We start from the raw sequence: 20,111 nt of genomic DNA on the forward strand, positions 1-20,111 counted from the left end.
TTTCTGCTGGTAAAAGGCATGGCTTCATATCACTGGAAGTCGGTCATCACAATTATGTGACTGATAAGATTAAACGTTCCACAGTGCACCCTGGGCGTGATTCTGCTTGTGACAGGTCGTAACAGGCCACGGCCACTTTCTTCTGCAAGGACTGAAAACACGTCCATCTTAAGTCTCCCTGCAACACGCAAAGGTGAGTACCACACTGAAAACTAAAGAAGAAAAAGTCAGAGGAAGATGCAACAGCCAACACGATGTGTGTTTTATTATTTTGTTGTATATGTTTCAGTGTGGAATTAGTCTCCACTTGTCCCTTTGCATCGTGCAGACCGATGTTCCTCCCCACTCAGACCTCTGAACTCCCATTGGACTTCTGTTGTTGACATGTCATGGAAACTACAGCTTCCCAGTCAGCCTGGCTCTCTCATTGCCTTTGTCAGGGTGGCATCCAGCACTTTCAGCTCTCGAAAGCCTCAGTCACACAGGCACTACTGCACCTATCCATGTCTGTTGGATGAGGGATATTTGACATTTTATTAAATGAGAAAAAAAGAAGTGTACCATCTGTGGCTCCACAGAAAAAAATCCATAGCATCTTTTCTGTCCCCTCTTGGACAGCCTCTAGCCCCGATTTCTTCCCAGAGAGACTCATATGTTATCTGACATCTCCTCCTCTTCTTCACAGAAGACCCTTGTTTCTCTGCCCTCTTCTTTCTTCTCGTCTTCTCTTGACTTTGCTTCTGATTGTGCTTTTGTTTCTCCTTTCAGAAGCATTTTGAACAGCTGTGCCATCCATCCAATACTTTTGAAAGGTTGTCATTTGGTATAAAACAGATAATTGGGATAATAAAAAAACATAATATAACATTTCCAAGTGCTTAGTGCTTGTAAGAAAGAAAACTACCTGACGCTCACTGCTGAAGAGCAGTTATCAAAACCATCCAGGCATTTGTCAAACATTTAGGAAACATAAGACATTTAGAATTACATTTCCATTCAGTGTTGATTACGAGCCTTTTGAAACCCAGCTGACAGAAGAATTGACACCCCGTATCTCCAAGGATATGAGCTCTAACAGCAGCAAGTGTTTGTGGTGACCAGAGAGGTGTGATGCTGAGCCTTCCAGGAAAAAGTGCTCCACGAGGAAGCTGAACAGAGCCACCTGCAGCTGATGACCGTAGCGTGTGTGTTCAAGGGCACACACTGCCCTGCAGGCACATGTGGCTTGCATGCTGTTGGTGGAAATAGGATTGGCCAGGGCAATCAGCACTAATCCTGCTCCAGGGATATGGTTAGCTCATTCCACACTTGGCTTTTCCTGAAGAGCGCAGCAGGGACCCACTTCACCTCTACAGCTCCACAGGTACTGTGACTGCAGCTCCTATTTAGATTATTCACACAAGTATACAGTACGTACTGTATCTCCTCCTTGATTTTCTACAGATAGTGGTGAGATGATGTGTTTAAGACTGGCAAGGGAACTTTATGATAATGAAAACTCATATACGACAGCTAGCCGTGTCCAATTATACAGGACAAATTAGGTTGTAAATCAGTGAAAGATTTTAGAAAACAACTAAACACATATACCTTTGCATCACTATGTAAGACTGGAATTTATCATTTGAATGTCAACATGGAATTTACACAGCATAACCCTTGAAAAAGTTTTCAAATCCTAAGCAGGAACAATCCTCTTTGTTCAATTAAACTTACACTAAAAAGGTGTGGGTGAGTAAGGCAAAAGTTTATGAATCAATTTTTTATCAGAGTTCATTTTTTTTCTTGGAGAAAGCTCTGAGGTTTCTGGTTCAGGACTAAATTATTAGTGTTAGTATTCACTACAAGTACTTTTTAATAGGAACAATAACGTAGTTGTCAACATATGATTTAGCTTTTCTATTATTATAGTAATTTGAAACATAATGGCTCTGTCAAAACTGGTATTTAACAAGCTTCTGCTTTTCATAGTATGCTCACATCTTTCCTTTGTGGCCGTGTGTTTTCCGAAAAAATGAAAAACGTGAGATGGATCATCCCCGTTCTTAATGTACTTGTGAAACATTTCGCAGCAAACAAACAATGTTTCAACTATTTGAAATTAATAGTTTCAAGGGGTTGTTGTGAAAGGAAGACATTCAAATGTCCTATCAGTAAAATAATTCATTTTGTTTCTCTGGTCAGAAGCTCCCCAGTTCCTTGCTCTGGTTTCTGGCCTGGTGGCCTTTGTAAATCCTCCTGACCTGTTAAGAATGTCACAGGGGATCATGCGGTTTTCAGTCTGATGTCAGCTGGGACATGGCTTAATCTAGCTCTGTTTCTATTAATATCACTTTTCCTGTCACTAACCTACAAGGACTCCTGCTCCTGCTCTGTTGGTGTACAGACCACACTGGGACCGACTGGGGCTCCAAATTGTGCAACCTCAGACTGGAGTAAATATAGAAAATAAATAATAAAAGAATTATTAACTATATTGATATACAGTAATTCTAAATATGTGCATGTATATGCAAAAAATGTATTTTTACTGCACAGTGGCAAAAGCTACACTTTCTACCTTGTCTCCTAAAATGTATTTACATTTTTAGTGATGCCTGGATTTGTGTTTGTGCCAAGTCATAAAATTTGTTTCAGGAAGACAAGATTTTAGAAAAAAACAAAGGCTGCATTAAACCGTGAAAAAAAATTAAAAGATGTGAAGAATTTAAGTGCCCAGTAGTAAATTTCTAGATTTCTTAGTTGCTTTTTAAAAACACTTTTACAGTAGCTGATAAAAGTATTTGGATAAAGGGCTTAGCGATCTCTGAAATTAAATAGAAAACCTTTTGGCTCCAATGATGATGCCTAAGTGCAGTAAGAGAAGTTAAACCTGCATTAAACTTGATCTTGTATAAGATAGTAAGCACATCCTGACCTGTAATATACTACTGTACATCTTCATCTGGATGAACCATGGACATACTGATCCACCAATTCCATTTACAAGAGCAATGCCAGTTCCTAGACCAGAAATGCATATGGTTTCTGGCTGTCTCAGAGCCATAGCATAAGTAGAAAGAATGGGTGCTGAACCTGGGTAAATTTCTCTTCAGGTTTTGACAAACATTTCTGGTTCATCATGTGTTCTTATTTTAAATCTTTTTGTAAGTAAATCAGGTCTCGTCTTTGCTTGCATCATTCCAGAGAAGATGTACTGTACAATCTGCACTGCGAAGCTTAAACCCTAAACCCCAGACTCATGGCTGACTTTCAAGCAGACATTAAAAGATGTCACTCGCACTTTGACCACACTGTATCTGCTGCCTGATATCCACCAGTGTCGGTGGCCTTCACCACCTCCTCAGTCACTGTCACGAAGCGTCTTTCAGGACCCTATGCAGACAACACTATCCGGAGAGGAGTGAGAAAACACGGGGAAAAAGGCTAGGATAGGGTCTGGAAGAAGAGCAGGGGGCGTGTCCAAGGTGCGCTGGTGCTCGGGGGGGTGTCCAGGGCAAACAAGTCCAAGGGTTTCTGTGTGAGTGTCCAGAGAAAGCCAATGTCCAAAGCCGGGTGATCCATCCTGACACAGACGAAGTTAAATAGCCGGAGAGGGATCCGGCGAAGGGTCGGGGGAATAAAAGGGGGTAACGGGGCCAGGCGCTCCCAGTCCCAGACCCAGATGGTCAGGACGCCGTTGTGAAGACTATGCCTTCGAGTCGCTCCTGGACTCGCGGGCAGGCGGGCTTCCGGGTGTCCATCTTCCAAAGGTGAGCCCAGGAATGTCTGGCTTTTATAGCACAGGGTCAGGAACGGGAGGCAGGTGCAGGAGATCAAGAATAAACAAGGAAGGGCTGGAGCATCCTTAAGAGGAAGGGTTTCCGATCGTGACAGTCAGCTTCGTCTGTGCCTCTCCGGGCAGTAGCCACAGTTTGTGTTGATCGACACACAGTATTTCTGTCAGCCATTGAGACTGGGAATAGAAAAAGCCCTTTGTATTAATGAATGAGTTGGGCAGAGTGTCATTCTGAAACTCTCGACTTTACTTCCTGATGGAGGCATTTAATCCTGCCAGCGCGAGGAACATTGGCAGTCTCCGCCTTTACAGCCTCCACGGTGAAACTCATGCCATTGTGTACACCCTTGGCTCTGCAGCGGACTCACGGACTGTCGGGGATGGCAAGCACGTTCTCAAGAATGCTGACGGGCCGCAAGACCGCGGTGCTCCTGGCCAGCCTGGGCGCCGGCGCTTTGGCCACTGGGTACCTTGTGAGCGACACCAACCAGGCTGCCCACCTGGAGAGGAGGAAACTCTACCCACCAAGGTGTGCGTGATGCCTGCCCTAGGCTGACAGTTTCCTTTTTAAACAATTGAAAATGGTGGTGCCGAATGCGATACAAGCCAGCATAGCCACAGGATACACATTCTGTTACGGAAATGGAGTGATTAGTAGTAGTAAAGTTTTATTGTTTCATAAAGTATTCATTTAAGAGCTGACTGCAACTTTCAATGAAATGGGAGGAAGATTAATAGAAGGTTATTAGTTACATAGGAGTAGCTATGTGATTGTTAATAGGCAGCTAGTTAACTATTTACAGTGTCCACAACAGTGAAAGTCAGATATGCCTGTTTTAGGAGACTCTTTCCTGGACATACTGTACAGTATTATGTATCCCCCATAATATTGAAATATATAGTGAGATTAGCATAGGTAGGTTCAGGATATCAGATACACTTCCATAAGGTACAGTGCTCTTTAATTACAGTGAGAGCAAATCAAACAAATATCTTCCTCCAGGAGTTCACAATGTCCCTGATAGTTCCCAGCTCTCCCAGACAAGTTCCCCTCTTTCCCAGCACGCTCTCCCTGGGCTGGCCTCACCCGCCCCACTGCTTCTCTCTTCGGTGCCACCATCCCCGCCCGATGAGGGAGCTACAATATCTTCAGCTGATAATTCCGATAACCAAATATTTTGTGGTGCTGTTTTTCCCATAGATAGCTGCTAAAGGGAGTGTGGCTCGCTCCAAGAGTATCTTGTCGTCTCATGCAATTGTCTCTCTTCTGCTCCTCCAGTGCGGACTTCCCAGATCTCCGCAAACACAACAACTGCATGGCCTCCAACCTAACCCCAGCCATTTACAGCCGGCTTAGAGACAAAGTCACCCCCGCAAACTGGACTCTGGACCAATGCATCCAGACCGGCGTGGACAACCCTGGGCACCCCTTCATTAAGACCGTGGGCATGGTGGCTGGCGATGAGGAGTGCTATGAGGTACTGTAGCACATCTTCACAGGGAAAGAGACAAGGTGAACTCACTGACACAATATATTAACTTGAAGCCCATGAATACAACAGGTGGTTGATACTACTTGTATATGCAAAATACTGTTGTATTATAGTATGACATGGCCGGGGGTTGGGTCACTAGACTGGGCACCTGTACAAAATGCACTTACTGTATAAATGCATCAATGATCTGAAAGAAGAGAAGCATCACAGGTCTGCTATTTGAATCCCTAGGTTTTTGCTGATCTGTTTGATCCTGTCATCAAGGAAAGGCACAATGGGTACGATCCGCGCACCATGAAACACGTTACTGACCTGGACAGCTCGAAGGTAAGGCCGTATTATTATAGGCTGTACTATTATTGTTACTGACATAATAAAGATACAATGATGGTTATTCTTCTATACTGTACATTAGACATGTGTGCATTCATTGGAAGTTCCTGGGAATTCTTCAATATATTTTACCTATCAATATCGTAAATGCCCTTACTAGCAAAGAGATATTTGATTGCTAAACTATAAGTAATAGTTTTCCACATACTGCATGTGAAATAGTTACTGAAAGTTTTTTTTTAAATAATACTATGGGATTGTCTTACACACACAGTGTAGTATTTTCTGAATCAAGAGCGATTCCAGGTGAGTATAAGGCTTTTTTAACTGAAATGTAATGTGGAGAGATTTCAGTGCTACCAACAGCTGACTTTTGTTTTAGTTTTAAGCAATAGAATTGATTGCAGGGTACGCTCTTACTCTCTTTCTTGTTCCAAGTGTGACTCTCCTCATGGCTATACAGACTGTGATCACATTAGATGGATATTGGAAAGGGACAGGTAAACGTAAAGGATAAACCCAAACCAAACCTCTTCCTTTGTTGCCTACGCACGTTGACGCAGCTACCAACGTGAACTTCATAGATACATATTGTCACATTTCATTATTGAATGAGCTCCGGTGGAAAGTCTTTCCGTGCACATTCTGCAGGGTTGGACACTGTCAGGAGCATTAAACCCAGTGTTTCCAGCTGAGCTGTCAGTCGCTTATACTGTGGGTGCCGTCACTGACAGTGCAATAGGTTGTGGATACAGTCGAATGAGCATTGGAATCCATGACTAAATCAACTATTTTTTTCCCTGGTGGCAACACTGTGGTTCCGGACCGTATCGCGCGAATATTAAATGATGCACAACAAGGTCACAAACCCACTAAAATCTTTGCCCCCTGTTATTTTCCGCCCGGCAGATCACCTCGGGCCAGTTCGACGAGCGCTACGTGCTGTCGTCCCGGGTGCGCACGGGCCGCAGTATCCGGGGGCTCAGCCTGCCCCCCGCCTGCTCCCGCGCCGAGCGGAGGGAGGTGGAGCGGGTCGCCGTGCAGGCCCTGTCCGGCCTGAAAGCCGACCTGGCCGGCAGATACTACCGGCTGAACGAGATGACGGAGCAGGAGCAGCAGAGTCTCATTGACGTGAGCTGGCTGGGGTTCGCGCTCCGATAGCCGGGGGGCTGGCGTTTGTAGAGGTTCGCTCAGAAAGCAGGGGGCGGGTGATGTTCCGCACAGTGACCCCCCCTTAATGTCACCCCCAGCTGCATTACGAGGCGGAATTGCATTTGAAACAGAGATTTTACTTTTTTCTACAGTACACGCACAACAGCAATACATGTTTTTTGAAATAGAAAAAAATTACTGGACAAATATAAGGCAAAGTCGGCATTTAATTTATATAAATATATCTAAGTCAGCAAACAATATCCTGAGTAGACATGAGTGTAAAACATCTTTCCAACATCTCCCTGTGCCAGCTGGCGCTGCACATACTCTTGACCACCTGTCATTAAAGTTTACAGGTGTATTGGCATCTATTTTCGTCCTCTCGCTCCTGATAATCTTTGAGATCCTGCTGTACTGTACAGTACTGTATGTACTGTATACTGGTTGCACTACAGTATCGTCTTTCTCACTCTCCGCTGGATCTTTAAAACCATCTACAGTAAATGGAGCCAGTATTTAAAGTCACGTCCCATAACCACAGCAGACCCCTTCCCTAATGAGGTTCCTGATGTTCGCGAAACAGTTCTTCCCCTGTTGGACGTAAATCGAAGCTACAATATCCGATGACTTATCTGTAAAGACCGGTTTTAGAGAAAAATGAACGTTGGCAGCAAGTTGGAAGCGGTCTGTGTCAAATCGGAATCGGTCCCGCCTGACCCGCCCGTTGATCGGGATTCTCTGCTCCTTCCCTGCCGGCACGCCTCAGGAGCACTTCCTCTTCGATAAGCCCGTCTCTCCGCTGCTCGTCGCATCTGGCATGGCCAGAGACTGGCCTGACGCTCGTGGGATTTGGTAAGCAGGCAGAAGTACTGTAGAACCGAGAACCCCAGAAAATGCCTTTACAGGGCATCCCCAGTCTCACCCTAGCCCTGAGTGCCCACCCTTGAGTTCGGACCTGTATTTTTCCCCACACACCACTGATCTACTGTACTGTGTATCCCGACCACAGCTCGGGTGCCAAAAAAAAAAAATGTGACACAAAAAATCTATCATGTCAGTCTATGGAGGAAGCCATTGTCTTTCTTTTCACTGTAAGTATGTTCTTGTAAGATACAATTCAGTTTTTATTACATACAAAATATAGTAATACAAAATAAAGGTAGTGTTAAGGTTATGCAGGAACAGGGTTCTGAACAAAAACAACTTTATGAGCCAGTATTTTTTCTTGCAGCTGTTGGTAAGCTCATGAATCCCAGTGCATTAGAGTTGCCCCCTGCTGTGTGTCCCTGGGGCTGTCCACTGTCCTGCTGCAGTGAACGGACAGGTGATTAGTGACTGTGCTGGACTTTATTACCGAGAGACCCAGCGGTCCGGTCAGGATTTGAACCTTCAATAGAAACGGTTGCAGGCAATGTGAGGTGACTTCCTGAGCCCTGCTCCTTGCTTGTTTGGAGAAAGAAGCTTTGTCCGAACGCGCTACACAGCCGTTCCGTTTGCTAGCTGGCTAGGATCCCTCCCTCACCCTCTGTTCCCTGTGACCTCTCTGACCTTCAGGACCACTTCCTGTTTGATAAGCCGGTTTCCCCGCTGTTGACGTGCGCCGGGATGGCGCGCGACTGGCCAGACGCCAGGGGAATCTGGTAGGGGGCGGGGGCGTGAGTGGGCGTGCCTGACCGCATGCCTGTCTGACCTCCTGCCAGAGCCCTGCACGCGTGGCATGCATCTCAGGAAGCTCAAGGCTGGCTCGGTGGGGCTGCGCCCACGCAAGACAATTCTGACAGCTTAGCGTGCAACCACGTGTTGGGACAGGTGATGCAGTGATGCAGTGTCATTTCAATCACCCCCATCAATAAGACCATGCAGTTAAAAATCCGTAAACAGTTGTGCAAAGGACTGGTGCATGGCTCTAACTATCGACACATTCCCAATTTGAATGATCACATGAACATGAACACACGGTCACTTTTGAACTTGGATTATTGTATAAGCATTCATGACGATGTTGGGAATTGAATACTGTACAATTGCACATCTGAAATCCCAATCTGTATATTTGAGTCAAATCTGAATTGCATAGCTGTGGTGCTTTCAGTGCACTGCACTAAAGACTTATCGTAGTCTGATTGAAGTGGAACTTCTTGCTGCTGGCTTAATTGGACCAAGTTCTCCTGACTCTCCAGGTTCTGGAGCTTTAGAGAGACCTAGACAAGCTGCAGACACGTCAGCCTACCAAGGCCACACTGGACCACTCTGATTTAAGTCATAAAGATGAATCACTTTCTAGTGATGGCACCCAGCACTATACTTGAAACATGCACATTCTGCTGGATTAGAAAAATCTTGGGCTTGAAATTAACTTTGCTTCCTGATGTATAAAACTAAGCTTTGAAATCACCTACTTACACCGGTTTGATTAAATGAGTTTGAAGAGACATGAATGCTATTATATTAACTTTTTTATAAGAAGGTGATGCAGATAACCCTGGTATCGGTTTACCATCATCACTATTTGCCAAACTAACCCCATGGAATGAAGGAACCTTTCTGTGATATTGTTCATGATAATTGTAAAACAAGCTAAATCCTTCCTGCTGATGTTGTGGATTAACTATTTTCAGAACGATCCTGAAAGAATAAAATGCTCACACAGATTCCATCCAACAGAGATGTAACCATTCCACCTGTAACTCTAGAGCAAGAGTAAATTAATATCAATCGTTCAACCTGCTTATGAAAGAATGAAAAACAGTGCCCAACCACCCTTTTACAGCTAATTAATATAACAGGATAAGATGGGGTAAATCCAAAATTCCATAGGGTGGTAAAAAAAAAAGTATCTTTGCAAAATCTCTATAGATTTAGGGAAATATATTTTAAAATAACAGTGCTGTTTTGTATTGGACCTTTACAGTCTACAGAAAAGGATATGCTTTTGCCCTTGACAGCTAAAACAATATTGAAATCATGGGGTTGACTGGGAATAATTTCTTAGCTCACCTTGCATTTACATCTCTTGTAGTTTTTCACACCAGAAAATCTGTGCATGTTATATTACCGTACTCAGCTCGGAAAATGTGTTCGAATTCTACTTTCCTGTGGGCAGGCATAACTTTGACAAGACCTTCTTAATATGGATCAATGAGGAGGACCACACCCGAGTCATTTCCATGGAGAAGGGCGGCAACATGAAGCGGGTATTTGAGAGGTTCTGCCGGGGCCTGAAAGAGGTACAGTCTGTCTGTCTTCACTGCAGCTACTGTCCACATAGTGAGAGATCTCCGGAGTTCAGCTTCCTGTGATTTCATCTGATTTCCATCTCCTGAGGTCACTATATCTACCAATGACATCATAACAACAAGAACAACAACAACAACAACAATAATAATAATAATAATAATTGGACATCCATTTGCTTGCCAGTAATTAATGTAATGGGACCGGTGCACTGATCCAGTTACAACAGTGACGTGTCTCTCCTGTCTCTGGATTGGTCACTGTCTGGGATGTGGCTCTGTGCCTGCTGGGATCCCACGAGCGACCAGGTCCGTATCCCAGCAGGCTCACGTTGACAGCTCCGAGACCCCACGTCCATCCCTCCGTGCTGGCAAAACTATAGATGGGCTGTCTAAGACCTTCCAGGTGTCTCAGTCGTTGCACTACCTCAGGGCTGTGTGAAGGGAAACCTGGCTATTCAGTCACAGGGGGTTCGAGTAGGGAGCTGCGTCAGCATGCGCAGGCTGCAAAGGAACAACGCTTTGACTGTGGAGCCTTGTTCACAAATGTGTGTCCTATTCAGTCACATGCCCACACGTTTCAGAATCTTACAGCTTGGATTAGAACATATCTGAAGGAGCACGCTTTAGATGTGCTGTGATGTACTGACTGGACACAGGTTTTGCACGTGTGTATTTTAGACAAAGCTGCCTTTATCACTCAACGAGGACATAGTCAAGGCCCATTATAAAGAGTAAATTCAGAGCACGACCTGGTGGTAGCAGATCTATTCTGACAGTGTACAGAAACTGTGCATTTAGTATTCAGTGACCACCAGGCGTTTAGTATGCTACATCATAGAAAAAACTGAAGTTTGTGCAATATAGTCCATTTTACAATGGAGGCAATATGAAAGATTCAATTTGATGTGCGTGTGTTCTTTGTTTCTTATTCTAAAGTGGATTGACATGGCCCTTAAGGCTGGTGAGAACAGTGTGTTCTTGTAGGATTGCACACGAGGATGAAGCACTGAATTACTAGACGTGAGACCTGCCTAAAAAGAGCCCTTCCTTTTGAATTCCAGAGATTTTCAGGGGTCACTGCTCGCTCACCCTGGGCTCGCAATGTCGCTTGTTGATTGAAGAAACCTTCTGGCTGCTCTTCCTCCTGGCTTGCTGCTGTGGTCCTCACATGAGGGAGGAGAGGATCTGAGCAGGCCTTCTCTCGTTGTGTTTTCAAGGTCGAGAAGCTAATCAAAGAGCGCGGCTGGGAGTTCATGTGGAATGAGCACCTGGGCTACATCTTGACCTGCCCCTCCAACCTGGGCACAGGGCTGCGGGCCGGGGTGCATGTCAGGCTGCCCCTCCTCAGCAAGGTGAGCAGACAGCACCCCCACACGCAGCCGTTGTCAGAACGGTGTTATTTACGAACCCTGTGCGGGTCTCCAGGCGCGCTCCGGTAGCTGAGGTATCCAAGGCTGGCGACGAGCTAGAGTGGATGGTTATTCCAGGCAGGGTTAAGTCCAGGTTGTAGGCAAGAGGAGAGGCAAGCGAATCCGACTGGGGCGAGGCAAGAGAGAGAAATCTAAACACCAAAACCAAGGAGTCGACGCTGAGGGAGTCCAGACGAGGTAGATAAGGTACTGAGGAGGAAAGGGCGAGGTGACCTCAGGAGGCGGAAGAGATCCTAATACTGAGCGATGTTACCAGGTGAACTGAGGGTTTAAATAGTGAAGGAAGGGGTGTGTAAGGGAAATTGGATAATGAGGGGTTAATTGAAACCAGCTGCAGCCATAACAGCCCCCGCCCACAAGAACACAAGACAGGGTCCAACCAGCCACCACCCACAAGAACACAAGACAGGGTCCAACCAGCCCCCGCCCACAAGAACACAAGACAGGGTCCAACCAGCCGCCACCCACAAGAACACAAGACAGGGTCCAACCAGCCGCCGCCCACAAGAACACAAGACAGGGTCCAACCAGCCGCCGCCCACAAGAACACAAGACAGGGTCCAACCAGCCGCCGCCCACAAGAACACAAGACAGGGTCCAACCAGCCCCCGCCCACAAGAACACAAGACAGGGTCCAACCAGCCCCCGCCCACAAGAACACAAGACAGGGTCCAACCAGCCGCCGCCCACAAGAACACAAGACAGGGTCCAACCAGCCCCCGCCCACAAGAACACAAGACAGGGTCCAACCATCCCCCGCCCACAGGAACACAAGACAGGGTCCAACCAGCCCCCGCCCACAAGAACACAAGACAGGGTCCAACCAGCCCCCGCCCACAAGAACACAAGACAGGGTCCAACCAGCCGCCACCCACAAGAACACAAGACAGGGTCCAACCAGCCCCCACCCACAAGAACACAAGACAGGGTCCAACCAGCCCCCGCCCACAAGAACACAAGACAGGGTCCAACCGAGAGGAGGCCATTTGGCCAGTCGAGTCCGTTCGGTTATTAGCAGCTAATTGATGCTAATTGATCCAAGGACCACATCCAGCTGTTTCTTTAGGAAGCCTGGGTATCTACACCGACAAACGTGATGCAGTCGTTTGTTCCAGGCTCCTACAACCCTTTGTATAAAGAGATGCCTCCTCTGGCTCATGTCTCACCGTTCATTCTGAAGAAACCATCTGAGTCCTCTCACAGTCTTCTCTGTTCAAGACTGAAAAGGTTTCATTACTTTGACCTGTCAGTGTGGGACATTCCCCTGACTCTGGGAATGAACTGATCTCAGAGAAGCAGTATATTGTTTGGAACATGGCAAAGTTGCACACAGTATCCCTAATGAGGTCTCACTAGAGCTTTGTTTCAACACGACATACCTTAATTTAAATGCCACATCTCGAGCAATATATCCAAACATTATGTTTGACATTATGTTATTGCCTCTCAACATTATCTAGGGGATGAACTGTAAATGACGTGTCAACATAAATACCTAAATCTTTCTCATACAGAGCCTCTTCTAGCTCAGTGTCCTGACTTGTTATAATACTTTATGCTTTTACTACCTGCACGTAAAACCCTACACTTGTCTACACTTAATGTGTGTTTGTCCAGCAGGTCATGTTTCTTTTGTCTGTTTCACAACTGGTACTGTAACACCCTTTGTGAAGCACCCAGGTGCAGAATATCTCTAGATGAAGATTTGTTGGTTAAACTGCAGATGAAACAACTTGGAAAGAGCTTATAAGGCTTTCCTATGTTTATTTATTAATTTTCTCGATTTCTCGCCTCATTCAGAGTCTTTACGATGTGCAGGTAGCTCAACATACAGAAACAACGATTCGACGTCTACTATAATTCAGCAGAATCTAGGGGCGACAGGGACAGATCTTATTTAAGGAACCAGATGGAGAAAAATAAACTTTAAATTACTAAAACCCGCTAAAAATAAAATCCCAGGGGGGGGTACTCACACATAAATCAGGAGTCTGACAGTTATGATTACACTGGGGACGAGCATTTCAGATAGATTGGTGGTGTCCCCTGGTCCTAGGCAGTTATACAGTTATATTGTGTGTTGAACAACGCCTTGCTAATGAAGCTGCACTTTCATAACGAGCATCTTCGATTTCACAGGATCCCCGCTTCAGCAAGATCCTGGATAACCTGCGACTCCAGAAGCGGGGTACCGGCGGGGTGGACACTGCTGCAGTGGGAGACGTGTTTGATATTTCCAATAATGACCGTATTGGTCGATCGGAGGTAAACCTTCTTACTGCGAGACTGGAATCTGTGGGAAACGACAAAATTATTCACTGCTTACAGGAACAGAAGCAACTTCTTTCTAATAAAGAGAGGCCGTGACTTGAACTTAAATTGTTCATGCAGGGCCCTTAACATAACCCTTATCCTCACATACCTGAAACTGCAGTTAAATTCCTGAATGCAGTGTCTCTGCACCTTGTCCAGGTTTGTCGCTTTACCAGATTGCTGTCTATTTCCAGAAAATAAAAGTCCAGTCAAAGGGCTAGGTACAGATACATGTCCAATGTCCCTTTTCTTCCACTTCATTAGCCTATTATGTAAAAACAATCCAATTTTAAATTAATGAGTGTTTGATTTATCATGTGCAAAATGAACTGATTGTAGATTAGCTCTCTTGAATCATGATTGTTTTTTATTGTTACAGACAATGTTATTGTTATTTAATTTTGTTGATTAAATAATTATCTTTATATCTGTCCATTGTAAAACCTCATACAGAGGAAAAATCCCAAAAGAAATCCGCAGAAAAGGCCTATGTTTCATAGTGTTAGAAGTCCTTCCCTGTGGACTGTTTCATTGTGTCTGGTTTCTGTAAGTAAGCGCTGGTTCTGGATGTAACTGTGGCACTCTTATCATTCAGGTGGAGCTGGTCCAGCTCGTTATCGATGGAGTCAACTATCTCATTGAGTGTGAGAAGAGACTGGAGAAGGGTCAAGACATCAAGGTCCCCACCCCCCTGTCCCAGTTCCGAAAGTGAGCTCCTCGATCTGAGCGCAGCAGGGTGGCTGCTGCAGAGAAAGCCACAGCCCTGCTTCCACGAGCGACAGAACTGAAGGTCTTACACGTAATAGAGCCTCTAATAAATTCTTCTAGTAAAGAGCTCTGTGTCTGTGCTTATGTTCTGTGAAAAAAATCCATCTGCACCCTAGTTTCTCTTTTAGCAATGAACTTTTAATCTTTGAAACACCTACAACCAGATTCTATAGATTGTTTCTTTTATATATATTTTTTAATTTTGTTTTATATATATATTTTTTTAATTTACCAGCAGCCATATCACCCTGCAACTCACAATTGGCAACACACTAAAACTCAGCAGAAAAGTACTATATAAGTGTGAGGAATCATAATTATGACACACAGCGGACCATTTTGATAGATATACAGCATATAAGAATTATCGTTACCCGTTTGTTTCTGACTTAATGTGCTTTAAAAACCAATAACAGCTATGACACTTTGAGGAGATATTTCAAAACTCACCACAAGGAATTGAGTGGGGGAAATAAGATATTGTCACCTTAAACACTCTGAGCCTACTGTGCCTGTAACACCATAATATGATTTATTATTTCAATTTGCACACTGAATCCTAAGGTATGATTTAAGTAACAATATTTAAGGCATTATATTCAGGATTTAAAGACTAAGCTGGATTTATCGTGTTAAAAACTTAACAGTAGGAAGAGTCACTTGATACTTTTTGAAGCTACAGTAGTTCAGTATCTTCCAAACCAAAAACAAAGTCAGCAGCACAAACATCAATAACGAGCATTTCATTAAACGATAACCAACTTCAAGAACAAGTATTTGTGCAGATGTCTTTGAATCATTTTTCTCCTTTTTTCACACCGCAAGTATCAGAAGTGAAATGATTCCTCTTCATGTAAGACTTTATGTTACAAGACTGTGTGACAGATGGAAAGAGCTGGAGACTGCAAGCAAACTTTTCAACAGACCATCACAACTCAGTACAGGTCTTAAAATACTGATACCAAGGAAACATGCAAAAAGAGTTCAGACAAGATCCTCAGAGATTAGCTAATTAAAACACAGTGAATTAGACATCTCATCTCAGTCCACTCTCATGGATAACATAGTCTAACTGTTCGTGTCCAGATATTGAAGACCTCAGAGACTCCTGATATGCAAACTGTAAAGTGTGAGTTTCAGGGGTTGTTTAGTGTGTTCTCAGCAATTACCAACTGAACAGAAGACTGTCATTATGACCTGGAACAGCAGGATGGTGGCAATGGGTTAAGGGCAGAGAATTCTCATTATCCCTAGTCACATCTGCTAAATGTCTTCTTCTGGGGGCTAATAGAGATAGAGACCTTTGTGAAAGATGGCCAAAGAAGGTAACAAAATAACAAGGTAAATGTGAATGGCTATGAATCATCCTGGTTTCTCACTTTAATCCCCCCTTCTGGTAAGGGTTATAGGAGCATAAAGGCACGAACTTCCAGGTTCAGAGACAGTTTCTTCCCACAAGATGTCAGATTACTGAACTCTACCCCTACCACTGGCTCACCCTGATTGTCTAACTTTTCCTTTTCTTTTTACCTTGTATGATTTTTAACTTGTTGCTGTTGCTGCTGCTGTTCTAGTGTTTGTGTTCTTGGTGATTCCTTTAATGTCTTTGTATTGGAGCATACAGTACATGCAAATAAGCACTTCAGTGCAGTGGTGCATCTGACGAATAAACTAACGTGAATTGGTCTGGGAAGATTGTAGTACAGTTTATCAGTAAGAAGGTCAGTCATAGCCCTCTCTCTCGTTCTCTGGGGTAGAAGAAGTAAGAAGTAGTGAAGGATTTCCACCTTCTGTATTTAAAAAAGGTAGTAAAGAGGACCCCTGGTTTAGAGAAATGGTGCCCATAATTTAGCATCAGCTTTAGTACACTGTTTTGTGGATTTGTTGTCTTGTCCTATGTTGTTTAAAAATCAGCATGATTCCCCTAAACTTCTATGTCTCTGTTAGTTTGTAGTAAGGTTGACTCTTTTTTAAGGGGATATGTGAAGGTACAGTACCTTTGGACTGTAAAAAGCCACTCAGGCACCTTGTGTGTTTGAACGTTGATGGAAGAGAACCCGCTGCTGCTGCGTTATGGACGACAAAGTTGGTATATAGAGCATCCCTGGCCAAACAGGAAGAGCTTGGGGAAGGTGGTGAAGAGAGAGAGAGTGAGCAGTGCTTAGTGTAAGATGAAAGAGAGCAGGGTGCCAAAGGTACTTTATTCCTATTGAAGAGGAGTGTTGCTGGAGAAAAAGAGCTAGGAACTATGCAATAATGGACTGAGATCTCCAGTGTGTAGAGCAAGATGAAAATGAAACAGAGCAGGGCTCCAAAGAGTGGAAATGCTAGTCTAGTCTAGTCAAGGGTTGAGAATTAGTGTATAGAGAGACAAAGACAGAAAGTGTCACGATCGCTGCTGCTCCTCCTCTTAAGGGCGCTCCAGCACTTCCTTGTTCTGCCCCATTACATGCACCTGTTTCTTATTTACGTTCCACCTTAAAAGCCAGACGCAGCCGTCACTTCTGGTTCCTCATTGAATCCCGCTTCGCGAGAGCCCGCGGTCCAGCTGCGTCTAGGCTCCGTTATGTTTTTAACCCTCTGTTCCTGATTTCCCCTCGCCGGTCCCGTCCCGACTCCTGGTTTTTAATTCCCTTGGATGGATCGTCTGGCATTGGACTTCTCTTCTGTTTTGGATTCCCCGTTTGGACTTTGTCTTTGTTTGTTCGCCCCGGACTCACTTCCCCCGGACACCTGCTCACCTTGGGCACGCCCCTCCGTCTCCAGACCCTCTCCTGCATGATTTCCTCCCTACTGTTTCCTCACCATCCGGATCGTGTCGTCTGCACAGGGCCCGGAAAGAACCGTTCGTGACGGAAAGCTGAGCATCATGGTGTTGCTGGCGAGAGCGCTCCTGGGCATAGTTAAGAGACCGTGTGATGGGCTGCCAGGTGAGGAGAAGCGGGGCAAGGTGTGAAAGAGTCCACTCAGCTGTACCCAGAAGGAGGCTAACACGAGAGCCTGAATCCTGGAGGGGGTGTGAGCAGTCGTGAGGTGGGAACCGTGGAAAAACAACCAGAAATCATGTGACGCGCCGACCAGTGAAAATGAGCCAATGAGCGCTGGCGTTATCGCGGGGGCATACAGTATTATCGGGTGTTTTTTTACTGGTGGCAGAATAATTTTGACCTTTACCCGCCATTTTGTTACAATATCGATCAAGGCACAAAAATATATGCGAAATGAACCCGTATCCACCAGTTTGAGAACTTACAGTAGTTTATGTACAATAGGAGCTCTTTAGTACAAGTACATGTAGCAGCCAGAATCCTGACCAGGTCTAGTGCAAGTGTTCACATTTCTCCTATCCTGGAGTCCTTGCACTGGCTTCCGGTCAAATTCCGCGTAGACTTTAAAATCCTCATGCTCACCTACAAGGCTTTACATGGCTTGGTACCTCAATACCTGTCTGAACTTTTATCGCCCTACTCCCCACCTCGCAACCTCCGCTCTTCAAATTCTGCCCTCCTTACTGTCCCCCAAGCCCGTCTACATTGTATGGGCGACAGGGCCTTCTCCTGCTATGCCCCCAAGCTCTGGAACACTTTGCCCAAGGATATTCGAGAGTCACCTTCTCTAAACTCCTTCAAATCCAGACTCAAAACCCTCCTTTTCAGAAAAGCCTTTACTGAACTGGTTCCATTCTTCACCCCTCTGCTCTTCTTAATACCATCTTCCACGGTCTCCTCTGTTGTTATTGTTGTATTGTTGTAATTATAATTGTGTCCTGTCTTGTGAAATTTTCTTATTTATTGTTGTAGTCATCCTGTAAAGCGCTTTGAGAAGCCACCTTTAAAGGTGCTATATAAAATAAAGTTTATTATTATTACATGGAATCAAACACTATTCTCTCTAGCAAGATTTTCTTCAAAGTGTTTGTTTCCAACCTTCTCCTCTAGAAATGTACCTAAACACCTGACCATCCTGGTGTCTCATAGATTATACCCAATTGAAAAGGCCTTGCATAAGTACCAACATTTCTGAGACGGCAGCCACATTTCTTTTTACCAAGGCAGGACTGAACAGTATGGCGTGGGGGAACATTAGCTTAGAGCTAATGGCCTAACTTGATTGCCTGTGTGATTCGTGCTTTTTAAAATTCCGAGAGTCGGGGAAAGAGAAGCACATCAAAAGATCCATCATTTGGTACCGATGGCCATAATTATCCTCAATCATGTTTTAAATGTGCCCTGGCATACGGGAAGTGCAGGCCTCCATGCCTTTCTGACGAACCCAAGGAAAGTTATGGAGCGTGACCTGAAAGAAATGTTTTGTGGAGGAATCGCTGCCATCCAAAAACTGCACTCATTGCATGGGCAGCGTACATAATGACCTGTGATTAAAAAAAAACCTTTGAGCAATGTAACCCAAACAATGTTCTCAGAATTGGTTTTCAAAATTGGTTTAAGGAAATAAAAAAAAAAAAAAAAATATTCATTCTTGGCTGTTAACTCCCCCACCATCAAGAAGAGGCCACGGGTCTCTCCTTTTTAACCCCTTCAGGCTTGGGGCCAGAGAGCAGGTTGAGCTCAATGATTGCAGCTCAATCTTGGGTCATGTTACTAGCTGACTGTGTCCAGCGAACGTCAAACCCGCACCTGCGTATCTTGGATCTCGGCCCAACAGTGGCCCGGGTGACACCTGTGGGCATGCAGTTCTGTCGGTGAGGGACATGCCTCTCCTCCAATCGGCACTGAGTCTGTGGTAGGGGGCATGTCTAAATGTGTATAGAAGACGAGAGGCTTTAAGGTGGGTCAGAGGAGTCCGTCTACACTTCCTCATTCCTGCTACTGAGGAGACGCATAAACAATTGGCAGTTTAAAATGTCTAAAAAAGGGTCCTATGTTATTTGTAGATTTGCAGTGTTCTACAGTACATTTCTGGAATTTAAAATGGGTTTATACAGTAGCTTTGTTTGTTTTGTCGCACATAACCAGTGGACCTCCTGCTTCTTCAATTACAGGACATGTTGCACCACTTGCCACTTGCAGGTAATCGGCTTAGTCTCCCAGATCTTCGTAGTGTCCTTGTTGCCTCTGCTTATCTGTACGTCTTCACGATTGACCTTTAAAGGACACCAAATGCTCTCTTCAGCTTTGTACCGCATTCTTTCTCTGAAATATTAATTCGTTTTTGCATTTTAGATCTCGCACTAGACTTGTTCATTGTGAAAACGATTGCTTTGATGTTCATCGTCTCGCCATGCATTCAGTGGCAGTTTGTCACTGTTCACAACTATTGTGAACTGGGATAATTAGCTTGTACGAGAGATAGCGTGGTTATCATGTAGCCACTGGGCACGATCTGTCCATGTAATTGTGTGAATACCTTTTTGCATGTCTTGGGTTTAATGATGTGCTTAATGCACTTATTTATGTTGTATTTTATTTATAGTTATATGACATTTTTAATTTGTCTAACTATAAATAAATTACTATCAATTTAAACTATTAATTTAATTTCAGATCGCACCCTTAGGAATGAAGTATTTTGAGTTGAATATTTACTGTAATTGAAATAGTTCAGGTGGGTAGCTGCGTCAGCATGCGTAGGCTGCAAAGGA

At 44.5% G+C, this 20,111-nt stretch overlaps 1 protein-coding gene across 2 annotated transcripts; it reads left to right on the forward strand.

Annotated features, from left to right (window-relative positions):
* Positions 1-1,203: 1,203 nt before the first annotated feature.
* Positions 1,204-14,575, forward strand: LOC148673784 (creatine kinase S-type, mitochondrial-like). 2 transcript variants are annotated; one of them, XM_088630619.1, is made up of 10 exons: positions 1,204-1,363; positions 4,138-4,307; positions 5,058-5,256; positions 5,506-5,601; positions 6,517-6,738; positions 7,529-7,614; positions 9,866-9,989; positions 11,216-11,350; positions 13,568-13,693; positions 14,337-14,575. In XM_088630619.1, the coding sequence occupies exons 1-10, from the start codon at positions 1,289-1,291 to the stop codon at positions 14,451-14,453; spliced, it is 1,350 nt and encodes a 449-aa protein (XP_088486745.1). In that variant the 5' UTR covers positions 1,204-1,288; the 3' UTR covers positions 14,454-14,575. The 2 variants fall into 2 exon arrangements, with proteins under 2 accessions (XP_088486745.1, XP_088486744.1); XM_088630618.1 differs by lacking the exon at positions 7,529-7,614 and adding an exon at positions 8,317-8,402.
* Positions 14,576-20,111: the final 5,536 nt, after the last annotated feature.

Source organism: Lepisosteus platostomus, chromosome 4 (genome assembly GCF_059453375.1).
Source record: "Lepisosteus platostomus isolate fLepPlt1 chromosome 4, fLepPlt1.hap1, whole genome shotgun sequence".
In the NCBI taxonomy this organism is placed as follows: domain Eukaryota; kingdom Metazoa; phylum Chordata; class Actinopteri; order Semionotiformes; family Lepisosteidae; genus Lepisosteus; species Lepisosteus platostomus.

What these genes read in the sequence shown, in the direction of transcription:
- LOC148673784 (XM_088630619.1), top strand. Translation starts at nt 1,289, where the DNA reads ATGGTTAGCTCATTCCACACTTGGCTTTTCCTGAAGAGCGCAGCAGGG. An exon ending in CTGACCTGGACAGCTCGAAG is followed by an intron (nt 5,602 to 6,516) that starts GTAAGGCCGTAT and finishes TCCGCCCGGCAG; the next exon opens with ATCACCTCGGGCCAGTTCGA. An exon ending in ACCGTATTGGTCGATCGGAG is followed by an intron (nt 13,694 to 14,336) that starts GTAAACCTTCTT and finishes CTTATCATTCAG; the next exon opens with GTGGAGCTGGTCCAGCTCGT.